The sequence below is a fragment of the Cyprinus carpio genome, chromosome A6 (assembly GCF_018340385.1).
Source record: "Cyprinus carpio isolate SPL01 chromosome A6, ASM1834038v1, whole genome shotgun sequence".
NCBI classification, from domain to species: Eukaryota; Metazoa; Chordata; class Actinopteri; order Cypriniformes; family Cyprinidae; genus Cyprinus; species Cyprinus carpio.
In genome coordinates this window covers 2,641,144-2,663,132 of record NC_056577.1, presented here as the reverse complement: position 1 = coordinate 2,663,132, position 21,989 = coordinate 2,641,144, and the positions used below count along the sequence as shown (strand labels likewise).

Below are 21,989 nucleotides of genomic sequence, written 5' to 3'. Positions count from 1 at the left end.
GGGGTTTTCGATAGTCACTGTTCATATTTAGACAGCAGGTTGGCTAAGGATGTATGTGGGCGTACAGTTAGACGGTCATCACACGATAAACCCGTCAGGATGATCAGGAGGCCGATGTAAAGCAGACAACTAACATATCAGCGTCAAGTATTCTAGAAAGCAGTATAACATGTTTTACACGTTTAACTTAATGCTTAAAAAAATAAAATGGCTGCAACAAGGCTGTTGGGATATTTTGAAATTGAAATCTGGCAGAACGGGTAATCAAGCAAGTAGTTTTTAATGCTGAAGATGCCAACTATTGGCCAGTATATCGGCTGGGTCAGTGTCACAGTTCTGTGATTCTCAGCCTTTCAGACTCAAAGGCTAAGACATTTCTATATAAGGTAATGCTTTATAAAACTTCATTTACAGCAGCTATAAGTTTCAATATATGATAAAATCATTAAAATTCTATAATTCTGGATCTTTCAAAAATGGAGCATTGTTTCCAGTCATTCAGGATTATGGGTGAAGGTTTATAAAAGAGGATTTTATTCACAAATTGTTCCTGTGGCTCAGTGGTAGAGCATTGCATTAGCAGCGCAAAAGGTTGTGGGTTCAATTCCCAGGGAACAAGTTAGGTAAGAAATGTAAGCCTGAATGCATTGTGAGTCGCTTTGGATAAAAGCATCTGATAAATGTACAAATGGCTTTTTGGATTTTTTTTTTTTTTTTTTTTTTTTTTAGTTATGTAAAGCTAGAATAAAAATAAAATTACAATTTCCATGACTTTTTCAGGTCTGGAAATCACACTTTTTAGAATCCCCTCATTTACAGTATCAAGGTTTTCCTGTGAACCTTCAAAAAAAAAATCACAGTTGTTGAAGGAACAAATTAAAATAAGAAATCAGATTTTTAACCATTTTAGTTTGGTCTAATCTTACATCTCGTTAACCCATCTTGTGGCCCACTTTTGTACTTTAAGAGTTTCTGTTAAAAGACACAAAAAAATAAAACAAGCATTTAAAGGCTGTTAGGAATTGCTGTTTAACATACAGTACATGGAATTATCAGGGATGTTAACCTGGAAAATATCATACATTTAAAAAAAGATATATACACAATTAATTTAAGCCATGGACATTTCTATAGTGAACATTTGTCTACTTATGCTCTGCTTTAAAATATTAAAGTTTTTTTTTTTTTTTTTTTTTGCTTCATACTATATATTTTAAACATATTTGTCTTGTCCCTGAGAGCATATAATTTCAACAGCTCTGATATTACAAGAAACGGTCCAAAAAATTAGGGGAAGAAAGCACATGTATCCAAATATTTTCAAAAATGTTTATTTCTCTTTTGGCTACATTCTCTACAATCGCAGCAGCACTTGTCACCATATGTTGAGCTGAAAACTGCTTCTGGGGTTGAAAGAGTATTTAGAGAGAGGAAACAACAAAAGCTGAGATTCGTCCCCAGACTCTGGAAGCTTTGAGCGTTTGATCACGGTCCGGTCCTTGTCATTCGGAGATGCTGACCGGGACCACACAGGGTTGCTAAGCAACATGACAGCACTGGGTCTGGGCATAAAGGGGTTAATGATCAAGGGCGGGGTCCGGCCCACCTTCCGCCTATTCTGTCAATCATTACATCACACACACACCTCATTCACAACCACAATGGAGGTTTATTCATGCAGTTTTTTTTTGTGACTGGTAAATCAAATTCATATTTGGTCTGATTCTTAATCTGAGTAAATCATCAAACTATAATCAACGTCAGGGTGCAGCGAGGTGATGATGCTGCATCAGACAACAAAAGTTACCAACAAACCGAGAAAACACAAACCCTGCACAGGGCTGGATTCAGTAATTGACTCGTGTGATGTTTGAGAGCTGCTATAGGAGGTCTATTCTATTGAGATGATTTTACTGTTTCTACTCCTACATGCAGGACAAACAGATGAATCTCATGAAACTGGTCAACAACACGTCCAGGTCACTTTCCACTCCAAAATCTAAAGAAATAAAGAATCCTATTTTATCTGTATGACAAAATTGATGACAACTCACTATAATACACTGTATATACACATAGTATTTGTTACATTGCCTTTAATTCATGCTGATGTAAATAAAAAGTACTTCTATGTATGTATATACATATACACACACACACTTTTTCCATTCCCTTCACTCGATCATATATATGCATGTATGTGTATGTCTATATCTACATCTATATATATATCTATATATATATACAACAGAAAAAAATTTCCATTAGTTAAACTTTTCTAAGGAATGAATTTCTATACAAATATATTTATACACATTATGTAAAATTGAAAAATATATATTTATGTCAGCATATATAGTGTGCGCGTGTATGTATGTATGTATGTATGTATGTATATATATATATATATATATAATTTTAATTTGTTAGCAGTAAAATTGTCAAGGTTATAATTATATATATATATATATATAATTTGTTAGCAGTAAAATTGTCAAGGTTATAATTGTTAGGTCAAAATACTAAATACTAACTATTTTCATTGCGGGTAAACTGTAATAAAGATATAAAGATATAGATATAGACACACACAAACTTCAAATATATAAAAGATAAATACATATTTGTTATAAAACAATAGAAAAATACACACACAGATATACAGATATATATATATATATATATATATATACATACATATACATATATATATATATATACACACACATATGTATATATATATATATATATATATAGTTATATATAGTTATATATAGATGTATAGATATATAGATACACACACAGCCTTTCACCATCATGAAAACTGACAAAATCTGTAAAAAACAAAAACAAAAAACTAAACAGCCTTCATTTCTTTCATGTAAAATCAAGTATTTTTTTCCCCTTGGTTTTGGGGTGAAATGTGACCTGGACATGTTTGTTGAGATTCACCTATCCACGTTTTGCAAATATTAAGCCCATTTAAACATAAACTGACACTTTTCATACATGTTACTCTGAAGTAAAATAGACAGCATTTTTGTAACACACACACACACACACACACACATCTTGCAATCTGTGCCCAACACATGTATGTTATCAACAGCCAACATTTAACGCTGTGGCGTAAAACATCCATTCACACACACACACACACACACACACACATTCTCTTACAGACACCGTTGTGTCACATTAAAACACTCGTTCTTCTATTTCCAATCACCCTACAATTAATTGTCTCTAAATTTCACACTTACACAAAACGAAACACCCCGTTACAGAGGCGTAGCTCAGGGAGGATATCAACAAGAAGCTAAATGTTAGCGTGACCCTCCCAAACCTACTCCACAAAATGCCTTGGGTATAAAACAAATATCCATTTTCAAATGGTTCTAGCTCTGACTGACATCTGGATCCACACAGGAAATGACATCAGCCATTCCTGCCCCAATATCAATGGCAGTCACTATGGCCAATGTGGGCGTGTCCTACAGCCTGTAAGCTGACATTTATAGCCCCTCCCCCTTCCTGTCCACCCCGAGGTGACGAAGGGAGGGAACTTGCCATCAGAACCATCAATCATGATTGATCAGCCAATCAGTAGGAGATGATTCCTGAAGAGGCGGGGCTTGCGGGCATGGCCTGCAAGTTCCCCGATGAATTGGATCGTCTCATGTGAGGAAGAAGGTACGAGTCGCTGCCCAGCTGGTGGACATCAAAGCGATCCTCCTTCCTGTAAGCCAGACAGCGGCGGATAAACGCCTGCGGAGGACAAGAAAGAAACTCAGACTGTGGTTTCCACACATACAAGCTCACCTCGCGTGCCTCAAACTGACCTTGGCCTCGTTGCTCGCCACAGGTTTGGCAGGAAACTGCACCTCAGTGGCTTTCAGGATGGTGTTCTCTTGAAGGATGTCTTGCTGGGATTGATTATGGCCAAACGGCTACACAACAACAAAAGATTCAATGCAGCATCATCCTAAAAGCAGGTTAGAGTTACTCAGAGAACGGTTTCGAAACGATGCGCCTTACCTTCCGTCCATACAGACACTGGAAGAAAATAACACCCACAGACCACACGTCTACTTTATTAGAGATCTTTGGAGGTTCTTTACCAACGACAAAACACTCTGGTGGCAAATACCTAAAACATCAGAACGTTTGGTCTTCATTAGAACATTTAACCCTGTAAAGCCCAACATATAAGTTTTTGAAGCAGTCATATGGAATACATTTATGCTGTTATTTTGTCCTTTTTGGAGCTTTAGAGCATGAAAATATTCTTAAATTAATTTTTTTTTTTTTTTTTTTTTCAATTATAATTTGCTCTGGATAAAAGCTTCTGCTAAATGATGAAATGTAATAAATGTTCTGTAGTGCATTGAACTGACCAGTAGGTTCCGGCTCCCTGCGATGTCAGGTCCATCCCGTCCACTCCGTAGCTGTCGTCATCCATGATTTTTGACAGGCCAAAGTCTGTGATCTTTATCTCCCCACATGCTGTTCCATCCACCAACAGGATATTTCCTGAGCAACCAAAAACACACTTCCTATACAGTCTGCGTGACAAATAACCAGCAACCATCCTCAAAAAAAACAAACATTTTTTTGCAACTAGCTACATGAATTGCACTATTTTCTGTGAGGAGTTCACGTGAATGAAAATTTTGTGATACAGCAGTTAAAAGAATAGTTCAGACAAAAATGAGAATCTGCTAAAAATGTACTCACCCTCAGGCCATACAAGCCGTAGATGAGTTTGTTTGTTCATGGGAGCATTACATCACTTGCTCACCAACCGAGTGAATGGGTGCCGTCAGAATGAAAGTCCAAACAGTTGATAAAAACAACACAATAATCCACACCAATCCAGTCCATCAGCTAACGTTTTGTGAAGCGAAAAGCTACGTATTAGTATAGAAACAAATCCATCTTTAACATCAAATCGTTGCTTCTCGCTAAAATATGAGTCCATAATCCATAATATTGCTTTCTCCATCTCCTGTTGTCTCTCACATCAAAATCCACCCACATGTTTGTTTAAAGCTGTTTTCAGTTGATCTGTGCAGATTTCTTTCCTTTTTTTTCCACTGGAGGAAGCGTTATTATAGACCATTTGAAGTTAAAAACATCTTGAGGGATTTGTTTCATACAAACATGAAGCTTCGTGAGGATTATTGTGGGTTTTTTTTTATCAGCTGTTTGGACTCTCATTCTGACGGCACCCATTCACTGCAGGGCAAGTGATCCAATGCTAGATTTCTCCAAACCTGTTCCCACGAGGAAACAAACTCATCTACATCTTGCACGGCCTGAGGGTGACCTATTTTTGGGCGACCTATTCCTTTATCGTGCGTGTTGCATTCACCTGGTTTCAGGTCGTAGTGGATGATGGGCGGTTTGATCTCATTGAGGTATCGGAGGGCGTTGACTATCTGCATGACAATGGAGCGAGCCTCTTTCTCAGACATCAGCTTGTGCTGCTTCAGATAGAAATCGAGATCATTCCCCTCACAGAACTCGAGAACAGTGCAGAATCTAGAACAAAAACACATCGAGTCATTATCTGTAGAGCTGCAAAAACTAGAACTGGTTCAGCAGAACAGAAGACTTACGTGTCAGTGTCCAGGGAAAAGTAGTCGTAGAGTTTGACTATTCTGGGATGGTCCAGTTGCTTGTGGATTCTATATTCTCTACAGGCATGTCTGGAGCGGACAAAACAACAAATGAGCAAAGAGAGAGAGAGAGAGAGAGAGAGAGAGAGTGAGAGAGAGAGAGAAAGGGCAAAAAAAGATGGCCAACATACTTGTGGTAGTTCTCCTTCTTCTCCTCTCTCCAGTTCTTGTTGAGCTGGTGGATCTTCACAGCAGCGTATCGCTGCTCAAACAGGTCAAAGGCCTTCACACAACAGCATAAAACAGGTTAAACAAGCCACAATTACGTCAAAAAATAAGCTCCCTGAAACATAAACTAAGGTTGATAGTTGATCTCTGGCTGTGTGTACACATTTTGTAAGATGTCAATTTTATATCACTATAAAACAGATTTTATATTATATTTTAGAAATTGGTGTATTTTATGATATGGCATTTGCTGTTTGATAAGAGCATTAATCCATGCAAGGCTGTGTTATTTTAACATGGTTAAAGATGTAATCTGTTTCCCCCCCGAATACACATTCTTGGTCTTACTGGGAATAATTCAAAGAAATATGAATTTTATAATTAAGAAAAAAAAGTTTTACCAAAATATTATAACTTGCTCTACCTCTCAAACAACCGTATGCAATACAGTTTTTATAAAATCAAGTTCTGTTCTACACGTCAAATCACTTTTATTTATATAGCGCTTTATACAATACAGCCTTACAGTGTTCAAACTCACTTTCACTGGATATTTACAGAAGTAAAAAGGGCTTTTGAAAATGTTTCATGTTGATTTTAACACATTCAAAACTCCCAAAATGATATTTACTGTTTTTGAAAAGTCTCCTACTGTACACTCACCAAGACTGTAAAAACAGTAAATATTGTATAATTATATTGTGGAATTGTGTATTCTATATAAAAAAAAATTGTAATATTGTTATATATTATGACAATGTTTTCTATTGTAATTTGGTTTCAAATGTAATTTATTCCTGTGATGCAGAGTAAATTTTCAGCATCATTACTCCAGTCTTCAGCGTCACATGATCTTCAGAAATCATTCTAATATGCTGGTTTCTTATTATTATCAATGTTGAAAACAGCTGTGCTGTTTTATATTTTTGTGGAAATAGCATTTATTTGAAATAGACATATTTTGTAACATAAATGTCCTTTTTGATCAATTTAATGCATCCTTGCTGAATAAAACTCTTTAGACAACAAGCATTTGAACACTAAAGAACTGTACCCAAGTGTGTGAGTGCATCTAATGACAAAAACCAAAAACAAATACCTTATAAACTTCACTGAAACCTCCTCTTCCCAGCAAGTGTAAGAGAAGATACCTTTCATTAAGGGTTGGATGGTCTTTAAACCTACAAACACACACAAATAGAGAGGGAATATAGCAATAAAATATAATATACCAAGAAATATTGTTAAAATACTCAATGCCCTTTAAGAATTTCAAAAGACCTCCACAAACCATATTTAAGATTTAAATATTTAAATATAATAAGAAGTGGGCGTGGCTTACTGAGAACTGTCCTCATTGTTGATTCTTTTAAGTTCTCGAATGTGCAGATTCCTCACACGCTCCAACCGCTCCAGCTCCGCCTGGATCTCTGCCTCCTCCTAAACACACACACACACACACACACACACGTGAGCACATACTAACACACTCATGTATGAACAGCAGATTTTCCTACTGAAAGGACAAAAAGGTCATTTGAAACAACACGACTGCTGATGCATGAAGCACTAATGCTCCACCTCAATGCCTTTTACCCATCTAACCCTAGTGCACATGAGAGTGTGTGCATTGTGTGTTTTTATAAAGAAACTAACCTTTTTGAGATGACCCAGTCTCAGTTTGAAGATTTCTTCCTGCTCGTGATATTCTGCCACAGTCAGCCTGCACATTCAACACAGAAGCATTTCTGGGCCATTTTTAAAGACAATATCGCAGAAAACACTTTAAACGTATTTAAATCACAGCCTTCTCGTGTTCTATAGATCACACATGCTTATATAATGATGTTAAAATGATGAATTGTGCAGCCCTGGTCTACATTAATCCTAATTGTCCCATTTTAATACCACTAGAAGTCAAAGGGTTGTGTGTGTGTGTGTGTTAATGTCTCACAGTGTAGGCAGGCTGGGTTTGAGGAAGGGGTCGTTGTCAGCTCCATTGACGACTTTGGTCTTTCTCTGTTTGGACTCATTGGGGGTCGGGCTCTGGGAGGAGGGTGTGCTGGGAGGTTTGCGCTTCGCTAGAAGTTTCCGCTGCCTCTCGATCTAACACAGAAAAAAACACATGCAAATGCAGAATAAAAAGGATGCACCCTATTATTATTTACAATGGAAGTGATTAAGTCAAGTCAAGTCAAGTCTGCTTTATTGTCAATTCAACATTGTATTCAAGGTTTCTTATATATGTTACAAAGTTTTTTTTCTGCCATGCCTAATCAAGGTTATTATAGAAACTAAATACCATAAAAAGAAATGGAAAAAACATGTTAAGAAAAAACATGTTACTTGAAATAAAAATAACATATTTAAAAAAAAAAGAAAGAAAATTATTTTATTTTAGCACAAGTTAAACATTATTTAGTTTATCAAAATTATAATGTGATGTACTAAAATAACTAAAACTAACATAAAAAAAAAAAAAAAAAAAAAAAAACCCGAACCTGATGGTGTTCATGACAAATTTAATAAAAAAACAAAAAAATCAAATACAGATCTTTATCAAAATTATAATGATATTAAAATAACACTGCATCTGATGGTGTTCATGACAAGGTTAGTACAAAAATTATATATTTAATTAGATTCCACCAGCATCCCATCTGGATTTTATTTATAGATTTATTTATAGACTAACTGTAATGTCAAATTCTGTAAATTAGGAATAGCGATGAGGTCAGCGCATTAGCTTTTATGCTTCATGTCACATTGCATCAGCAGCAGCAGGGTTAACTATACTAAAACCATAAAAAACACAGTGACTTTAAAATAAATAAACTTTAACTAAAATATAAAAAACCCTATTATTATTTTAGTTGAGCTAGTAATTAATTGATATACAAAAATAAAACTGAAATAAAATTAAACAAATTCCCTAAACTTTAAAAAACAAAAGTTCAAAATTAAACTTAAAATAATAATTTATTTTAATAATGCAAAATTATAAAAACTATAATTATGCAACTAAAATGACCCCAAGCAGAACACTGGCATCCTGGTCAAGTATTGCAAAAATCATTTGCAAAATGATAATATTGTACGACTTTTTGCAGCACTGGACAGGAGCAGTTTTAGTGTGTGTCTGTGTGAGACTCTTACTTGACCAGGTTCTGGAAGGCATATCCGTCTGTCCACTGTTCCGTGTAGGACGCTCCGTGCCGGACGGTGGTGAAATGCCCCAGACGCAGCCGGTCCTGCATGCTCTTCTCACGGCAGGACTGCTTCTCTTGAGTGCTCTAGTGAGACGATAACACACTCGAGAGTCACTCAACCACCCCTGAGACATGCCAGCATAATCAAACACAGCTCACCTTCTCAATGAGCAGTTTTTTACTCATCGTAGTGCATTTGTTCAGACGCTCCTTGAAACGTTCCAGCAGCTTCTGCTGCTCATCTATCTGTCTGCGGAGGTCACAGTTCGCCTGCGGAGAAAACATTAAAACCACTCAATGTCTGAATTCAAAAGCCACAAAAAAAAAAAAAAAAAAAAAAAAAGGTGACAGGTGACACTCACCCTGAGTAGATCATCTATTCTGCCCTCCTTCTTCTCAAGGTCAAGGTTCTTATTGCTCTCAAGTGCAGCCAGTTTCAACAGTGTCAAATCCGTCTGAAAGCAGAGAAGGAAAGAGAGTTAAACGTGGAGAGAAAAACAACAACAGCGATTGAGAGAGAATATAATATCCATGACAGCATGTGTAATCAACAGACTGTGTTAGTCGTGGCCTAATGGTTAGAGAGTCAGAGCTGTGACCCAAGGGTCACGGGTTCGTGTCTCAACACTCAATCAACACAGTGCACATTGCATGTTCATCAGAGTGTTACCTGGACACTCCTGCTGCTCAGCAGTTTGGGGTTCATCGTGTGATCCATGAAACACAAGCTTGTGGGTGAAGAGCTGTTCTGTCTGACCTGAAGAGTGAAAAACAGAAACATAAAATTCACTGGGTTCTTGCATGATACTCACATCTCAAATTTTCAAAGATCAGCACTTACGATAGAGCCGGGTGCCGAGTGAGAGTTCTGTGGTGAGCGCAGGACCGGAGGAAGCCCCCTGACTGGACTGGATCCGTTTCCTCCCTGGAATTCAGGAAGGAGATATGCTCAGTTTTTTTTTTTTAACAGCACCACATTACATACTAACAGGATGTGACATCATCACGATGTTACTAACAACGCTCAAGCGATTTCACAACTCTACTGAAGCGAGCGAGCAGCCATTAGAAGATGAAAAAGAGTTTCACTCTGACACCAGACTGACATTTAGTACAGAGCTGAGTTAACACAGAGTCATCCAAACAAAGCTTTACTTACATCAAAATAATCGCTGATCTTGGGCCCTCGGCCGGAAGACTTTCCTGAGAGGTTTGAAAAAAAAAAAAAGAAAAACATGGGATACAATCACTTTTCTGTCAGCGCACTTGTGCTAAACTTTAAGCGCTATGTTTCCAGATAAACATGAAGCACATCATTCTCAGCTTGAACGTTTCCGAAATGCCAGGTTTGTTCACAAATATCTTCAAACAAGTGATGTCTCATTAAGAAGTACTTCATTCATACACACAGGAAGTTCAGGTTACCTTGGCTGCTCTCTGACTGGTTGTCAACCTTCCTCTTTCTTCCTCTGGATGACTCGGAGTGCTTCTTCTCTGGAGTCTTGGGAAAACAGGAAAAGCCGTTACTATTCTATTCAATCAATACTTCCGTTCACTAAATCAATGCAATCAATTTTAATGCTTTAGGTAAGTTCTGAATTTAGGCCTCAAAGGAGCTTCACCAATAAGGCTTCCAGAAAGCCTTTCTGCATTTGTACAAATTCCAAACATCATTTCCAATGTCATTCCAAACCCATTTGACATTTTATTAATATCCTGGGTGCTCTTTTCAATGTAATGAAAGTGAATATGGACAGGTGCTGTCAAACTCCAAAATGACAACAACAAAAAAAACTTAAGCAAACTATCATAAAAGTGACTGATTACAGTTTTACCCTTACAAGACATGGAATATAGCACTGCAGAAGCAAGAAGCTGAAATATAAGTTATTTACTAAAAATCTCTGCTTTACTGCAGCTTCCGAATTATGGCATGTCACACAAAGAACTGTATTCTTTCATAAATCGTACGGACCAGTTTAATGGTTCTTACTTGTCATTTCCATTCACTTTCATCATACAGCAAGCAAGATATTCGTCAAAAATTCACCTTTTGTGTCCCATGGGAGAAAAAAAGTCTTACGGATTTGGAACATTATCATGTCATTCCTATTCAAATAAGATAATAAAAAAGATCAGATAGTGTCAAACTCACTGAATATGCAGGCGATCCTCCTTTTTTTATGTCAGAGTTCTTTAAGAGAATAAAAAATACACATGGACAAATGTGACCCTGGACCACAAAACCAGTCTTAAGTGTTAATTTTTTGAAATTGAGATTTAGACATCATCTGAAAGCTGAATAAATAAGCTTTCCATTGATGTATGGTTTATTAGGATCGGACAATATTTAGCCGAGATGCAACTATTTGAAAATCTGGAATCTGAGGGTACAAAAAAAATCTAAATACTGAGAAAATCACCTTTAAAGTTGTCCAAATCAATTCTTAATGCATATTACTAATCAAAAATTAAGTTTTGACATATTTACGGTAAGAAATTTACAAAATATCTTCATGGAACATGATCTTTACTTTATATCCTAATGTTTTTTGGCATAAAAGAAAAATTGATAATTTTGACCCATACAATGTATTTTGGCTATTGCTACAAATATACCCCAGAGACTTAAGACTGCTTTGTGCTCCAGGGTCACAAATTGTTAAAACAGATCAACAGTTCAATAAATAATAAAGTTGAAATGAGTATGCATGAGTATAAAGTTCACCTCAGACTCCTTGTCACTAGATGACCCCAGGCTGCCAAAACTGTGACTGGAACATTCGTTATTGTTCAAACCCTAAAAAAGAAAGACCACAGCAGGTTTGGTGCAGGTCATGACTCATGACCATGACAGATGCCCGGTTTACACCTGGTATTAGGATGCGATTTCGTCTATCAGATCACAGTTGGACAATGCTAAATACAGTGTTTTGAGCTCGCCCGCTTTCGACCACTTCCGGAGGTAGTTGAAAACGCATTGGACCGGATTGCTCGCAGATGTGGCCGAATGCGTTCGAACAGCCACGAAAGTCCAAATACTCTCCGCTGACTGAGCTAATTTGAAAACATTACGATGTTCATTTCCTATCCGTTAACCGACAAAATTACAATGTTACATTAGATTTCAATTAAATTTGATAAGTGTATGTGACCCATTAAAAATATTTTTGTTTGTTTGTTTTCAGTTGTTTAGTTTTGCATGTGCATAAACAACAAAAGAAAAGGGAGAAAAACTGAATAACGTGCAGTTTACGCGACAAAGTTTTCAGCCAAAAACGTGAAACTTTTTATGCGTTTTGCCTGCTTGTTTACACGACTTTTGGGGACTGAAAAAGCATATTTTTGAAAACGGGTTTCAAAGTGCAAGTTTTTGAAAACGCCATGTAGTACGTGTTAGGTATGTATAGACATGCGCAGTAAGTGTCGATTTCAAAGGCAAGCGCGAACAAACATACACAACAATGGCAGAGTACATGGTACTGTTGTTGACGCTTCTTCAGCAAAGTGTGGATTTACTTCAACAGCAAAAACGCATCTTATACAACATATAATCATCACTTCCCTACAGGTACTGTTAACTAACAAGGTGACAGCGCCAACTACTGGCCTGGCATACGTAATACAGAGTTTTTGGTCATTTTCAGGGATATGTTTAAATGCAAATCGTTTTGAAAACTTTGCAGTGTATACGTGAAACTTTTTAAAAACACGAGGGAAAAACTTTTTCGTTTTTGACTACATCGTTGTTGTGTAAATGTAGCCTAAAATAACATATGATAGAAATAAATTAAATAGGCCTACACAAAATGCTTCAGTTAAATAATTAACATGAAAAAAAAAGGCATTTTTATAGCCGCCCCACAAGTTTAAGGAAACAGAGACGGCTGAAAGCACAATATATAATTTGTACTATAAATTAATAGCTACTTATATTTTCAGATTTTTCTCTTATTCTGTTCTGAATACTGGCAAAATTTAAAGGATTTGCTGACAACCCATCAGAACATATTAAAATACCACTACCTAAAATAAATCTATGCAGCAAACATTTTTAAAATACCTTTGCGGAAAATAAAAAAAATAATATCTCACAGCGTTCAGCTCGTATGTAAATTGCACGAGCTTATTTCACAATATTTGATCTAAATATCAGAAAAAGCCCACATACACTGGCCCATAGACCCTCCTCTCAAAAGACATCAGGACAGAAAAGACAGATTAAAACACCAGGTGTGGACGGGAATGTGTCTCCCTCGTCTAGCCTACTTGTGATCCGATCGACCAAAACTCTTCTTAATACCAGGTGTAAACAGTGCAAGAGAGTTTGCATTAAAGCTCACATATTTATGAAATTCACACTGATTTAACTGGTAAAACAAAATTAAGCAACATTGAGAGGATAGTGTCATTACACTAGTGTCGTTTCACCTTGAGCTCTTCCAGTTATTAGTGTGTTGAGAAATATGGTTTTAATAGTCTCCAATTTCAAGCAACAAAAACTGCATTAGAGTTGGCAAGTTCAGTGAATCATTTCAAACCTACCATATTAGTAAATTAATTCAATTATTTGTCTTGTTCTAATCTTATTCAATTATTATTTACACTCCAAAAAAAGGTAACAATTTTTTTACTAAAACATTTTTATATTTTTGCAAGTAAATTTAGTTTTTTTTATTACTATCTTTTGTTAAATTGATGCATATAAAATAAGCGACTTCCGGAAAAAAATTAATTAAAACATTTAATGTGGAGTATAATTCTATACTATATTTTGCTACATGTTTAATAACCTAAACGGTGCTCTTTCAGTTTTTTTAAAAAAAGTCCCATTTTGCAATTTCAGAGTAAATACATATTTAAATAAAATGAAATAATCAACAATAAAAATTAATTAAATATCTAAATTAAATTAAACATCATCCAAAGCATCGCCCTGAGCATATGAGGATGCACATTTGTGTGTTTGCATTACTTTAGGTCCTCCACTCGCGCTCCCCGTGCTTCCTCCTGTGTTTCCACTAACTGCTCCGATGAAACGTGCCTCCAAAAGCTCCTGCCGGCGCGGATCCAGAGAATGCAGTTCATCCATACCTACAGACACACACACGATCACACGTCAATCTCAACACGTTCACACACAGGTACACAGGGTTGAGGTTCGGGAGGGGCGTGTTCACGCTGACGCATCCTCCTGGAATCTTACGAGACCATCCAGTCATTGTTTTCTGATCCTATGCCACCCTAAAAGAGCCAGAAGATCATAACCTACTCATATTACTGGTTTAAAGGCAAAGTACTTAGAAAAGGTTTACAGCTACAGAACTACACTCACATCAGACTCACATGTTTATTTATATTATTAATCTGCTTCGAAATGGCCGGACTGTGACAACGGTATGTCTACAATAAGATGTCCACCATGCTTCACATCTGACCACCCACAATATTTTTCGTCTGCTCTTTTAGCCATTTTCACGACAAACTTCAACAGAGCTTCTTGCTGCTGGAGTCAGGACTACAAACAGGAAGTACTTCGAGACATTTCCTGCTCATTATCAGCTGATGCCACTGTCAGCGTAGCTCCATCACTTTATTTTCGTCTCAGTAAATAATGACGTCACAATCTCCCATTTAAAAAATGAATGATTTAAGTAAATACAATGTGCATTTCCACATATCACTGTGATTTCCATATACACACACAGTTCAAAAATGTAGGGTCAGTGAGAGCTTTTTGGGTTTTTTTATAAGAAATTAATACTTTCATTCATCAAGAACACATTAAAATGTGATCAAAAGCGACAACAAAGACATTTATAATGCTACAAAAGATTTCTACTTTAAATAAACGCTGTTCTTTTGAACTTTCTATTCATCAAAGAATCATGAAAACCAACGTATCATGGCTTGCACAAAAGTATGAAGCTGTGTTTTCAACATTGATAATAATCAGAAATGTTTCTTGTATTAGAGTGATTTCTGAAGATCATGTGACACTGAAGACTGGAGTAATGATGCTGAAAATTCAGCTTTGCATCACAGGAATAATTTTACAACAGATTACAAAAGAAAACACTTATTTTAAATTGTAATAATATTTCATAATATTACTGATTTTACTGTATTTTTTATCAAATAAATGCAGCCTTGGCGAGCAGAAGAAACTGCTTTCAAAAACATTCCCAAACTTTTGAACGGTTCAACAGCCTGCTAAGAATGCTGAGTAAATAATATAAGAACGACATTTTTGGTTGAACTATTCCTTCCATGTTTGACATGATCTGGCAGCAGATGCCTGAAGACAGAATTCATCATCGTCATCGAAGCAGCAGCCAAATGGCCCCCGTTTCTTCAGCACATGAGACTAATACAGTATCAGCAGCCGATAAGAACAACCAGCTAATAACAGCATGAATCATCATTATAAAACCTGTCTAAAGGAATCATCTGGTCTTCAAACCCCATTACAGTGACTAGACAAAACAGCTCAGCTTCACTTGTGCTCTCCAGCCATAAACAGCGGCGCAGTGGATGCGTCCGACACAACTACCATGATAAGACTCGTGCCAGAAAGAGCTCCAAGCCAAAGAGATCCCAAGATGGTGGATGGGTGGAAAATTATGAAGGTCAACAGGGCAGGAAGAGCACAGCTGCCCAGATAAGCGACACAGATGATAAATCAAACCACTGGGAATGAGTAAACACAAACCTAAGGCCACGTCTGGTTTGGCAAATAACCCGAGCACCAAAGAAAGCAGAGCCTGGCTAAATGAGACGCCTCCCAAACAGTGCTAATGAGTAAAACAGCAAATGACCAGGAAACACACAAGCCATGTCCTAGTTTGTGCACTGATGCACAGGTGAGCCATCAAGAGATCCCAAAATAGTAAATAATACAGTAGATGACAAATACATACACTTTTATATTATTATATTTCCTTGGTAGGATCTTGTGCATTTATTACAGTTACTTTTATATCTGATGTTGATTTATTTTAATAAATAAAAGCCATAATTGTTTAACGTGAGAATTTCAGCTATTCAATCAATTGAAGTGTTTAAAAAAATGGATGACACACCAACTGTGTGTGTTTTTATATGCTAAAAATGTCTGAAAATCAATTCCTGTGGTAAATATTAATGCAAAACCTCTTGAAATGTAAATTATTATTTAAAAAAAAAGTAAATATTGTGAAATATTTTAAGAACTTAAAATACCTGTTTTCAATTTGAATGTATTTTTAAAATGTAATCTATTTCTGTGATCAAAGCTGAATTTTCAGCATCATTACTCCAGTCTTCAGTGTCACATGATCCTTCAGGAATCATTTTAATATGCTGATTTGCAGCAAAACATTTATTATTATTATTATCAATGTTGCAAACAGTTGTGCTGCTTCAAGGGATTTCACCCAGAAATGAAAACACAATGCATGTGCATTCCTCTGCTTGTAAACAAGGCGCAATTATTTTTTGTGAATGCAAAGAAAGGACAAGGAGGTAAAAAAAAAATTAAAGGCAGGGCATGCGATTACATGGCTGAGAACTTATTCTTGGACATGAGAATCTGAGTAATGCATTAACACATATGATATTACACTCATCAGTTCACATGAGCATGTTTACAGACCAGCCTGAGTCTCTGGTAGACGTGATAAAAATCACAACCAGTACTTACAGGCTCATCAAAAACAAAGGAAACTGTAAAACCTGAAACATGCATTTAAACCAGATGTGTATCAGATGGTCTTTTGTGTGTATCAGGTACTAGCCTACCTAGACAGCATTTTTGAGATATTGCATAACATGCATTGAATACTAGATAAATAATTCAATACTTTTAACGATAAAAACATAAAATCATGTTTATCAGGTACTGCATTGTATTAAAATCCAGTGAGATGCCTACCTACATAGCATCCTACATGCATTACTGACTCAAACATTACCATCAACTTGCACTAACATATTGATCAGACAACCTATACAGAATTTTAGAGTCACTACATGCATAAGTACAATCAAGCATAAAAACATCAGCTTATATAGATAGATAGATAGACAGATATATATCATATTCTGGCTGTGTCTCAAAAGCTAGTAAGCAGACAGCATTATGAGCCACTGCATTGCATGCAGTGAGTGACAAATGCATACTGTCAACCTTAAAAACATCAATAATGTCCTAAAACCCAGTTAAGTTTCTAGCAACCTAGCATTTTGGGTAGTTGCATTGCATGCATGGGTGATAAACATTCTCAAGCATACAGACAGCAACTCATGTTTATCAGGTACAGACTGTGTCTCATTTCTGATCCATTGCATTGCACGGTGATAAATACATACATTAAACCTCAAAAACATCAACTCATATTTACCAGCCTGGCTGTCTATCAAAACATAGCCTAGCTAGCTGCCTACCTAGACACAAAGACAGCATTTTGGGGCAATATAAAAAAGCACAAAAAACATGTATCTACGATGTCCAAAAGTAGACATCTCGCTAGGATTTGAGACACGACCAGTGACTAGAGTCCCCTAATAGGTGACCATGAGCATCCTCGCGTCAAATTAAGCGTGCAATCAACACAAAAAGCTACAGGATTGCATCGCAGACAGTTTAAAACACAGCAGCTCGTGTCTAGGACTCGATGCTTGTTATAAAAACACAGAGAGACACAGACAGCAGACGAGAGATCAGCGGCCTCCGACACGACCGCTTCGATTCGAGGCCAGATTTACTCAAAATCACACGCCAATCTAACACAATCCCGACCGATTTCACACGAACAAACTCCAAATTGACATTCACGCCGGTTTTACCTTCCTTAAGCCTCCGCGGAGCGCAGATATCGAGCGGAGAAACTGAGCCCGGGGTCGGAGATCCAGTCGAGAACTGAGAGCAAGATGGCGCTCCGTCCAAACTTCCACTGCTGTTGCTGTTACTTTGGACACTCATGAAGACACTTTCCTCGCGAAGAGACGCTCGAGCGCATCGCACACATGATCTCCGTCAAATCACACCTGTGTGTGTCTAATGCATCATGCACAAACCCGGATGATCAATGCAAAGCTAAGCAAAGTCATGTTTTCAGCTCCGCACTGCGCACTGAGATCCTCGCTCACTCTCTCTCTGTGTGTGTGTGTGTGTGTGTGTGTGTGTGTGTGTGTGTGTGTAACCGATGCGTGACGCCAGTTGCAAAGCTTACACACATGTACACACTCACACACATCAGTGCAAACTTCAGATCACACCATGTCTGATGCTTCAACCCTACTAGCAAATTCTATTATGGATAAAATAACTCTTTGCCTTAATTAATTATATATACGATCAGTCAGCTGGTAAATATAGAAAAATAAACAATAATAACTGCATTACTTATGTGGGCTATTACATGGCAAATAAATAGCTATACATGATCATATTACATGGCAAATAAATAGCTATACATGATCATACTAATGTAAATGACTTGAGCTGAAATGAAATTCTTTTCTGAGACAAATAAATAGCTATACATGATCATACTAATGTAAATGACTTGAGCTGAAATGAAATTCTTTTCTGAGACCACAGAGAGATAATTAAAGACAGTCAGGCACTGCCCAGTCATTAAATATAAAAATATAATAATATTAAAATTGAAAACAGAAAACAGTTCATATATAAAATAAAAAAATCATTATTTACATATAAATTAATATAACAATAATTGATTTCACAGGCAACCATAATATAATATATTAAAAAATACAAAAAAAAAAAAAATAATATAATATAATATAATATAATATAATATAATATAATCATTATTAAAAAATACTCATAATAAATAATAATAAAAAGTGTATTTACAAGCTTCTTCACAAAATAAGTACATTGTTAAGCACATTAAGGTCATGTATATTCATTAGAACTTAAATAATAATAATTAATATATCAATAATTAATGTCCTAGCCATTAAAATAATATAAAAAATAATATAATATAATATAATATAATATAATATAATAATAGTGTATGTACAAGAATATATTAAAAGTGCATTTACAAACATTTTAAGTTAATGCATATTCATAATAACATTAGAGCTATATAGTAACAGCTCTGTGATGTGAAGTGAGATTTTTTTAGTTTATTGGATGAAACTTCCTTATTTGTCCTTCTCTCTCTCTCTCTCTCTCTCTCTGTGTGTGTGTGTGTGTGTGTGTGTGTGTGTGTGTGTGTGTGTGTGTGTGTGTGTGTAAATGGTTGTACATGCAGATTTATCTGCACCATGCACAGACATCTTCATATATGATTTGCTGACTCAGAGATCTGCCCAGAGCTGAGCTTTACCCTCTGAACAGCTCCAGACACATATTTCACAACATCACACTAGAGTTATCTTCCCCTGAGCTCACCACAGAGGAATTCAACTCATGATTTCACTGGAATAAGAGCACTCATTATATATTCTGCTGAAATGAAGACAGTTTTAAAATGCAAATATTTGATGCCTTTTCGTGTCAACAGATGACAGCTGTATCGGTTCACAGGGTTGATCAGTTTATGAATAGATGCTGCTGAATCACACCAGCCTCTGAGGAACTGCTTTTTGCCATCTGACCGGAAATGTGTCAGGTTCCTCCTTCACAAGCCGAAGGTGTTTGTGGAATATTCTCAGTCACTCAGTCTACAATTTCCAGAGACATAATTTCACCTCCACAGTCATAAAGTTATAAAAGGAAAATACTTCATAAACTCTTTGTGTGTGTGTATATATATATATATATATATATATATATATATATATATATATATATATATATGGTAGAAAGAATTTAACTGACACTTACATCCTACCTGCAGTAATCTGAATTAAGTGTCTTGCTCGAGGGTAAATATCATGACTTGCTCTTTGTATGAACTTTGCATTTATGAGCTTTACTCACTATATGACACTTCAAACCCAAAAAGTCTCTTCCTCAGATGCCCATAAACCTCGTCCACTACACAGTCTGATGTAAATCGCAAAGAAAATTGGAAAACATTCTGTAAAATCTTTATATGGGCTCACAGGTTTCTTTATCAGTCTTAAGTCGCTGGGGTATATTTGTAGCAATAGCCAAAAAAGCACTGTATGGGTCAAAATTGTCGATTTTTCTTTTATGCCAAAAACATTAGGATATAAAGTAAAGATCTTGTTCCATGAAGATATTTTGTAAATTTCTCACCGTAAATATATCAAAACTTAATTTTTGATTAGTAATATGCATTGCTAAGAATTCATTTGGACAATTTCAAAAGCGATTTTCTCAGTATTTATACCCTCAGATTCCAGATTTTAAACAGTTGTATCTCAGCCAAATATTGTCTGATCCTAACAAACCATACATCAATGGAAAGCTTATTTATTCAGTTTCAGATGATGTATAAATCTCAGTTTCGAAAAATTGAAACTTAAGACTGGTTTTGTGGGCCAGGTTCACAATTGTACCAGCTAATGACCTTTTTTTTTTTTGTGGTCTTTAAATCTTGTTTAAAGCACTTAACAAACTTTCTGAGGCCTGATTCTGTAAGATCATAATAATATGTTTGTCCTCTGATTAGAACGGTCACGTGATCATGTGCAGGTAACATGAACATTCACATCAGTTCAGAGGAGATAAGAGATTTTCCCGTTTATGATTCTCTTAGGAAAGGAAGAAGCATAGTTGATCCCTGACATGTCTTATCTCACAGTCCAGAGCAAACAGAGGATTAGAGGATATTTTTAATAGCCTCAGTTTACATGTCAGGACTAGATGGTATATAAAGTGAAGGAACAAAACATTTAAAAAGTTGCTTAAAGGATGGATGCTGAAGGCCTGTTAAAGTTGCTTTTTCTGTTTGTGTTCCTGTTTATGACTGTGAAAGAGCACAAATTCCAAGTATGGGTCACTTTCACTTTCTTTAACATAAAAAGCATTTTATAAATCAATTGGATGGGTGAAATGCAGAGCACAAATTCCAAGTATGGGTCACTTTCACTTTCTTTGACATAATCTGTATTGTATAAAGCATTTTAGAAATGAAGCTTGGCTTGACTTGACTTGAATGGGTGCCATCAGAATGAGAGTTCAAACAGATGATAAAAACTTCTTGTGACGTGGAAAGATGCATGTTTATAAGAAACAAATTTATAATTAAGATCTGAAGAGCTGATTTCATTTACTAGCAGGATCTGGCACCTGCCCACACTGCCAAAAGCACCAAAAGTTGGTTAAATGACCATGGTGTTGGTGTGCTTGACTGGCCAGCAAACTCACCAGACCTGAACCCCAGAGAGAATCTATGAGGTATTGTCAAGAGGAAAATGAGAAACAAGAGAAGAGAAGAAGAGCAGATGAGCTGAAGGCCTCTGTCAAAGAAACCTGCTTCCATACCACCTCAGCAGTGCCACAAACTGATCACCTCCATGCCACGCCGAATTGAGGCAGTAATTAAAGCAAAAAGAGCCCCCAAGTATTGATTACATGTACAGTAAATGAACATACTTTCCAGAAGACCAACAATACACTAAAAATTTTTTTTTTATTGGTCTTATGAAGTATTCTAATTTGTTGAGATGTTAAATTGGTGGATTTTTGTTAAATGTGAGCCAAAATCATCACAATTAAAAGAACCAAAGACTTAAACTACTTCAGTCTGTGTGCACTGAATTTATTTAATACACGACTTTCACAATTTGAGTTGAATTACTGAAATAAATGAACTTTTCCACGACATTCTAATTTACTGAGATGCACCTGTATATATATACTGTATTTGCTTCAAGATATATCTGTGCATTTTGTGCCAACTATCAGACCCTAGTTGCAATAATGTGGTTGTGGTTACAGGTGACTTTTATGTCTGTTACAGATATATTTCCTCAGATGCTGAGGAAGTGTGATTGATGT

At 36.2% G+C, this 21,989-nt stretch overlaps 1 protein-coding gene across 1 annotated transcript; it reads right to left on the bottom strand.

Annotated features, from left to right (window-relative positions):
• Positions 1-2,770: 2,770 nt before the first annotated feature.
• Positions 2,771-18,220, bottom strand: LOC109066174 (serine/threonine-protein kinase tousled-like 1-B). Its single transcript, XM_042757512.1, is given in 22 exon segments — positions 2,771-3,768; positions 3,843-3,950; positions 4,039-4,150; positions 4,398-4,533; positions 5,375-5,544; positions 5,622-5,711; positions 5,813-5,904; positions 6,949-7,030; positions 7,192-7,289; positions 7,506-7,572; positions 7,804-7,955; positions 8,951-9,142; positions 9,218-9,328; positions 9,421-9,513; positions 9,729-9,815; positions 9,900-9,989; positions 10,218-10,261; positions 10,484-10,559; positions 11,214-11,252; positions 11,787-11,858; positions 14,034-14,152; positions 17,885-18,220. Coding segments are annotated over 22 exon segments (2,331 nt in total). The 5' UTR covers positions 18,021-18,220; the 3' UTR covers positions 2,771-3,603.
• Between the last annotated feature and the right edge of the window lie 3,769 nt (positions 18,221-21,989).